Source organism: Oryzias melastigma, linkage group LG23, assembly GCF_002922805.2.
Source record: "Oryzias melastigma strain HK-1 linkage group LG23, ASM292280v2, whole genome shotgun sequence".
In the NCBI taxonomy this organism is placed as follows: domain Eukaryota; kingdom Metazoa; phylum Chordata; class Actinopteri; order Beloniformes; family Adrianichthyidae; genus Oryzias; species Oryzias melastigma.
The window spans coordinates 14288365-14295518 of NC_050534.1; the positions used below are offsets into that span (position 1 = coordinate 14288365).

The following is a 7154-nucleotide window of genomic DNA, read 5'->3' on the forward strand; positions in this document are numbered from 1 at the left end:
GCAGAAGCAGCAGAACCTCCTCATCTTGACACACAGACACCCAACACTGAGCAGCAAGCACAGAGTGCACTTGTCAGTGAAGTCCCAGCAGGTGAGGAAGAGCAGAGCAGCTCTGAGAAAATGACAGGAGACGTTCCTAACCCCGTGGAGAGTGAGACACAAAATCGGATAACTGACGGAGGTTTTGACAAAGCAGTAGAGTCTGTTGAAGCTGAAACTGAGCTAAATCCAGAGATTACCCAGAGTGAAGGTGCAGTTCCTCTGGCAGATCAGGAGAAAGTAGAACAGACTCCAGAAAAACCTCCAGAAATGACGACAAATGTGTCTGAGACTTCTCAGGAGGCAGCCACTGCTTCGTCAGATTCTACCGCTTTAAATGTAAATGAAGAGAAAGTCGCAACAAGTGAGCAAGTCCCTTCTGTAGATTCGTCTCCAGCAGATCACGAAAAAGTAGAGCAGACTCCAGAAAAACCCCCAGAAATGACAACAAATGTGTCTGAGACTACTCAAGAGGTAACTCCTGCCCCACCAGATTCTACAGTTTTAAATGTAAATGAAGAAAAAGTAGCAACAAGTGAACAAGTCACTTCTACAGATCAGTCAACAGCAGACTTAAAAGTTGAGGTTACACCAGAACTTGGGGTCAAAGGTGAAACAACAAGTAAGGATCAAACAGAAATGACACCAATGGACATTTCTGCTAAGAAAACTGAAGCGAAAGAGCAAGAAGTGAAACCAGAAACAATTAAGAGTGCAGAGTGTGAAAGCGCAACTGGAGAAAAGCACACAGAGGACGAGTGTCAGTCAAATAATCTAGAAAACACAAGCCCCGAAAAAGAAAACAAAGAAATAGAGATCACTACTCCTATTTCTGCAGTTGAAGCCCTTGAAAAAGTAAATCAGGTTGCAGTTGAAGGTAAAAAATCTGAGAAATGTGTTGATGGCAGTGATTCAACTCAGGAGAAAGAGTCTGGAGATGCTCAGCAGGAATCATCTAAGATGGAAAGAAAGACAGAAGCTGAAATAAAAGCTCTAGAAGACGAGGCGAGCAATCTGAAAATACAGCAGGAAACAGTTGAGGAGGAGGAAGTGAACAAGGCAGGATCTACTCCGGCAGTGAGCAACACTGAAACAGGAAGGATTTCTGTTTTATCTGAGAGGAATGAGTCAGAAAAAGCAGAAGAGCCAATTCAGTGCGTCCCAGAGGAAATGCCAAAAGAAGAGATAAATGAAGAGATAAAGCCGGGAAAATCTGAACTAGCCGCAGAAAGCCTTTCTGAGGAAGTATTGTTGTCGCAAAAGTCAAAGGAAGCAGATAAATCAGAGAAAGTATCGCAAAAAGAGGAGGGGGAAACACTTGATAAAAACATGCAAAAGGCTGATATGAATTCAGATGAAGCGGTGGTTATCTGTAGAACAGCACCTCCTGAATGTGAGGAGAGAGAAAAGGTCAGCAGTGAGGTGGCAGAGCAGAGTGTAGAAATGGTGTCATCGTCAACTAATATAAGTGAGACACCAGCGAGTGTGGAGCGACCTTCTGCAGAACGAGCAGCGAGCAGCGCCGCCGAAAATCAGGGCGAGCTCAAGTTAATTGTTGAGCCGTCAGTCAGAGAGAAGGATGCAGAAGATGACAGGAAGACAAATGAGTCACAACCTGTTGCTGGCGCTACCCAGGAAACTATTTCTGAGTCAAAGTGCGACGGAGACGACACATCGGTGTTTGATGGTGCGAAGAGCACGGCATCAAAGAAAGATGAAGCAGAGAGCACGCCTGTAGTTCCCATCCCTGTAGAAGAACCTGAAATCCAGGCTGTAGTTAGCGAGCAAGATGAAAGCCCAAAAGAAGTCTGCTCAGAGGCGAAGAATGAAGCTGAAGTTCCGCCTCAGGAAAACAAGAACAATGAAGATGCTCCTTCTGAGGTGACCCTAGTGGTTAGACGAAGTAGAGGTAGATTAGAAACCCCAAGGGGGATACATAGAAAACCATCTCTCAAAACTAGTCATTGATAATAGAACAGGTTAATTGTAGTAGTTACGTATTAAATTTATCTATGTGTGTGTTTGTGTGTGTGTGTAGGGGTACATATTTTTCTATGCATAGAATTGAAATAGAACTTTCCAAAAATTAATAATTCAAATAAAAGCCTCTCCATTAAACTTTATTAGCTGGCAAAACCCACTACATTAAAGGATTGACAGAAAATCTGGATGTTTTGCAATTAAGATTTTTATTTTGGTGAAATCCACAAACAGAATTGTAATATCCTTTTATTTTTGTGAGATATAAAATGTATCAGTTTTAATACATGGAGTGATTTATTATATCTTTGTTCACAAAAATGTTAGTTTAAGTTGCAAAAGCTAAAATGTGAATGTTTAGGAAAAAGGGGCCTGATTTACCCACTGTCTCAAATTTGATACATTTTAACATAATGTAATTGTATTAATGAATAACGGATTATCAACAAATTTTACATTTTTCAAAATTTCAAGTTGTCTTTTTTTTTGTAAAAAAAGTTTTTCTCGCCATAAAGTCTAGAAAATTAACTAAAGGTTTTCCCGCCAAAAGTGTTTTTTACATTCTATGGAAGTAGCCATTTTGAAATGACCAGGAAAAGCCCTGATGCTGCCCCTGGTGGAATAACGATGAACTACAGGGCAGAAAACTGATAATACATTGGGTTTTTTAGGGAGAGTTTGGATCATGCTAATGAAATAGGGGTCTCAAAAAATTCTAAAATATTAGACAGGTGTGTTCATGTGTAAAGAAATAAATATTCCGTTTAAAGTGGGCACGTTTTGATTATAAAATTGGCAAATAAAGGACTAAATTTGACCAAAAAGCTTAATTAAAAGCTTACAGAATAACAATTTTGTCTCCTAATGTCCTTTTATTGCTGAATTACTATGTATTTAGCAACACATTCTTGTGCATGTTCGTTGCTTTTAAGTAATAACAGGAATTTTGTTTTGTCAATTCAACAGGTTAAAATGGAGGAGAGTTCAAAGGAGCCTGCAGTAAAAGAAGTGTTGGCCCAAGAAGGCATTCTAACGCCACCATCAGACCTGGCAAAGCTAGAAAGTTCTGTCCTTCCCATTCTTGAGACCCAGGGAGACCCAACAGAGGAGAATAAAACTGACTCTCTCAAGACTAGACGTAAATTGGAAGTACTTCCACTTTCGCCTGACTCACCCAGTTCAGAAGAGGACAATAAACTTCAAGAGAAGACTGGAGTGAATGGTACTGCTAAGAAAAAGCTTCTTGTACCTATGGATATTAGAGCAGATTCCCTGGATGATAGCAGTGAGAGCTTCGGAAAAGATAGCCCAGCATCAGGAGATGAAGAGGAATTTATTAGAAAACAGATCATGGAAATGAGTGAAAATGAGGACGCGTCACCGACGGATGAAGAAAACCTCATCAGACGAAAGATCAGGGAGGATGAGAAGAAACGAATGGACCAAAAGAAAACCGAAACAGTTGAGAAGAGCGCAACAGCAAAAAGTAGACGACTCACGAAGAAAACCACCATAAGCCCAGATGACGAGGATAAAGGGCATCCCATTTCATTGGATAACTCCGACACACAAAAAGAGAAGGAAATTGAACCAAAAGAAGAAGAGCAGCAAAGTGGTACTGCGGTTCGTAAGTTCCAAGAAATGGAGTTGAATACAACTAGTAGCCCCATTCGTATACCTAATACTGATGGAGAACCTGAAATGGAAAGTCTCACTGACTCTCCAGATGATAAGTCCAAGGGTGATGGGTCATCTAGTCTACATGCATCAAGTTTCACTCCTGGAACGTCCCCTACATCTCTCTCATCTTTGGATGAAGACAGTGACAGCAGTAGTCCAGGCCATATTCGTTCAGGTGAGGGGAAACAGCACAGAAAAGCCAAACACAGACAGACTGGTCAAATGCTGCCAACGATCGAAGATTCCTCAGAGGAAGAAGAGTTACGAGAAGAGGAAGAACTGCTTAGGGAGCAAGAAAAACAAAAGGGATCAGGGAAAAAGTCAAAAAAAGACAAAGATGAGATTCGAGCTCAAAGGAGGCGAGAGCATCAAAAGACGCCACCAAGTAACCTTTCTCCAATTGAAGACGCTTCACCAACCGAAGAACAGAGGCAAGAAGCAGAAATGGAGGAAATCAGACGATCGTCGTGCTCTGATTTTTCTCCAAGTATTGAGTCTGACCCAGAAGGCTTTGAAGTTCATGCTGCAAAGATTGCAGCAGTTCAGAAAACATATCAACTGCCTACTTCAGAATCTCTCCATTCTCCAACAGAAGATCAAAACGGTGACAAACCTCAGAAAAAAGCCCTTAAATCTGCTGATGAAGTCTATGAGGAGATATTGTTGAGGGCTAAGTCTCCAATTCTTGATGAAAGTGAGAGTCAACTCAAAAAAGAGTCCATTCATGAAGGTATTTTGATTGAAGACTATGCCTTCACATCTACTACAGCGGCTGGTTTAGAAGAGCAACAGAAAATATCTGTGCCTCCTCAGCCCAAACCGCTGAGATCCCCAGATGAGGTTTATGAAGACATGATAAAGAAGAGAAAAGAGTTCATGAAGCTGGAGCAGGAATACCAAAATATGCAGCCAAAGAAAGAAAACACTAACCCAGAAATTGTGCTACAACCAGCTGAGAATATAGTCTCCAAAAGCAGCACAGTGACACTCAACAAAGATGGGAAGCCATTGTTAGATGCTGAAGCTGCTTATGAGGAGTTAATGAAACGAGTTTTGACTCCTGGAACAAGTCCAACTCAACTGGAGCCAGAGGGAGATTCAACTCCTTTAAGGAAGGCTCTTCATCCAATTCCAGACCTAAAAGTGACGCAGTGCTCCTCTGGAGAGCTGTCGTCTGATGATGAGAGTTTAGTTAAAAAGGAAGAGGAGAAAAAAACAGATACAACATCGACTGTAGAAACTACATCTTTGAACAAAGTTCCCGAGCCAACACCACTGTCCACATCAGAGCAGGAACCTCAAACCACAATCACAATTTCACAAGCAGATGCTGTAGACTTATCTAGTACATTACCAAAAACATCAGCTGCTGTGATTGCCAGTGTTTCACCTTTACCCACAGTTCCACAATATACACCCAGTACACCCAGTATAGTGTCAACTGCCCCACCTGTTCCTCCTAAGCCAAATGTCTTGCGCAGGGGTACCTCTCAGGAAAAAGATGAACCTTTTGTACCACCTGCCCCTCCTCCCACTCCACCGAAACCCACAGTTTTCCCAAGGAAAGCCCCAGTTCCTCTTCCCCCTCAGGCTTCAGCAACTTCAACAAGACCAGAACCAGTGGCTATGACTACACCCCAAGGATCACCTGTGAGACAGGCAGTTACTCCAACATACAAACCTCACCTTCCTCCACCCGTTCCTCCAAAGCCACAAATACCTGCTGGAATTGGGGACAGTCACAAACCAGGAGTCAAACCTCCAATTGCACCAAAGCCTGCCTCACAGTCATCTTCTCCTGCACATGCCCCACATCCATCAAGACCAACTGTACTTCCCACTGCCAATTATGAGACAGTTCTAAATCTGAGCCCCTCCTCAGAAAGCAAGTCATTTCATCCCTCACCAAAATCTCCCTCTTCTCCGAGACATGCAAGCAATCTCCATGATACTTATGTGGTCATAACATTGCCATCCCAGCCTAGTTCTCCAGTAGATAATATAACAACTCAAGCACCCTCTAGCCCTGGGCCAGCATCTTTTTCGCAGAAACCTGACCCTGATAGTTATTCCCAATCACAGCCTGTGTCATATTCACAGCACTATCAACAGTCAGCTCAGTCTCACTCAACTAGAGTACCTCTGGCTTATACACGTGTCACAGAATCCATCGAAAGTCAAGAGATTTGTAGCCCAGAAAAACGTGTATCTAGTTCCTGTCATATAATTGAGGCTATATCTGCTTCAGCACAGCCACCAGTGGGTATACCTAATCTGATTTCTCAAATGGTCACTACAGAAGTTCAAAGAACCACTGTCTCTGTTGTTCATGAAAGGTCACCCCCACCGGTGCCAGCACCAAGGGCCAATGGTGTCCCCATCTCAACAGAAAAACCCAAAAGCCAGTTGCCTGCTCAAAATGGACAAACTCAATCTTCTGAGGTGGTTGATCTTAGGACTGTAAAGGTGGATTCTGGCTCAATTGTAAATGGAGTTGATCTGACAACTGGGCAAGATGTGCAACGTCAGTCTTTTGTGGGTGAAGTAAGTCGACACAGCAGTGCTGTGCAGTCACCTGTGGTCAACCTCAGCACGGAATCCTCAACTGTTTCTATAATGACGGACAGTATCACTATTGTGACATGCTCTGCGACAATCCAGCGCTGTGACAATGCAGACATTTGCCAAGTGTCTTCAGTGCCACTTCAGCTAACCAAAAACAAGGCTTTTGAACCTGTTTCTCAAATTATATATCGGCCAATTGATTCCCAGCCAAGTACACTTGCCACAACAGAAATTCCCATTAACCTTTCAGTCGGATCGAGCACAAGTGGAGGAAGTTTCCAGGCTGCCCCTATAACTATTGCTCCAACTCTAGTTGCAAGCTGTGCTGCCAATGGATTAACTACAGGTACAGCAACAGTTGCTGGAGCTGTTGATCTTAGTACGACGAAACATTTCAATACTGCAGTATCAGTAGATTCTATCTCTACAGATGTGGTTACAACAGTGATAACAGATGATGGGAAACCAGTGGATCTGACAGCCGGAAAAAGAGCTGTATGCTGTGACGTTGTGTACAAACTCCCATTTGCTGGAAGCTGTACTACCCAACAACCCACCACACCTTTGCCTGAAGACCGGTTTGGCTATCGTGATGACCACTATCAGTATGATCGCTCACCTTACGGCATGAGAGGATTTGGTGGAATTAAACCTTCAATGTCAGACACCAACCTTGCAGAAGCTGGGCTGTTTATGTACAAGAGTAAAAACAGCTACAATTTCAGTGGCACAACAGAGGGTGCAGTAGATCTTACCTCAGCAAAGATTTCTGATGCAGGTCAGTGCAGTGACATTGCAGACCTGTCTTTGAAATGTCACTTTGAATTGCCTCCTCTTATTCATGGCTAACTGTTAATTTATTTTTGGGGGGCTGTTGATTTTTCCTTTTA

General features: G+C 42.8%; 1 protein-coding gene and 1 long non-coding RNA gene across 10 annotated transcripts in view; one reads left to right on the forward strand and one right to left on the reverse strand.

The window, feature by feature from the left end:
• The window catches only part of LOC112154535, a 40193-nt gene that overhangs the window by 26213 nt on the left and 6826 nt on the right, over positions 1-7154 (reverse strand). The gene's annotated exons all lie outside the window — the stretch shown is intronic.
• The window catches only part of pcloa (piccolo presynaptic cytomatrix protein a), a 56878-nt gene that overhangs the window by 19183 nt on the left and 30541 nt on the right, over positions 1-7154 (forward strand). For all 5 annotated transcript variants that reach the window (XM_024285502.2, XM_036210195.1, XM_024285491.2 and 2 more), the window contains exon 5: positions 2986-7042. In XM_024285502.2, coding sequence (XP_024141270.1) covers positions 2986-7042 — 4057 coding nt within the window. The remainder of the gene's footprint in view (positions 1-2985; positions 7043-7154) is intronic.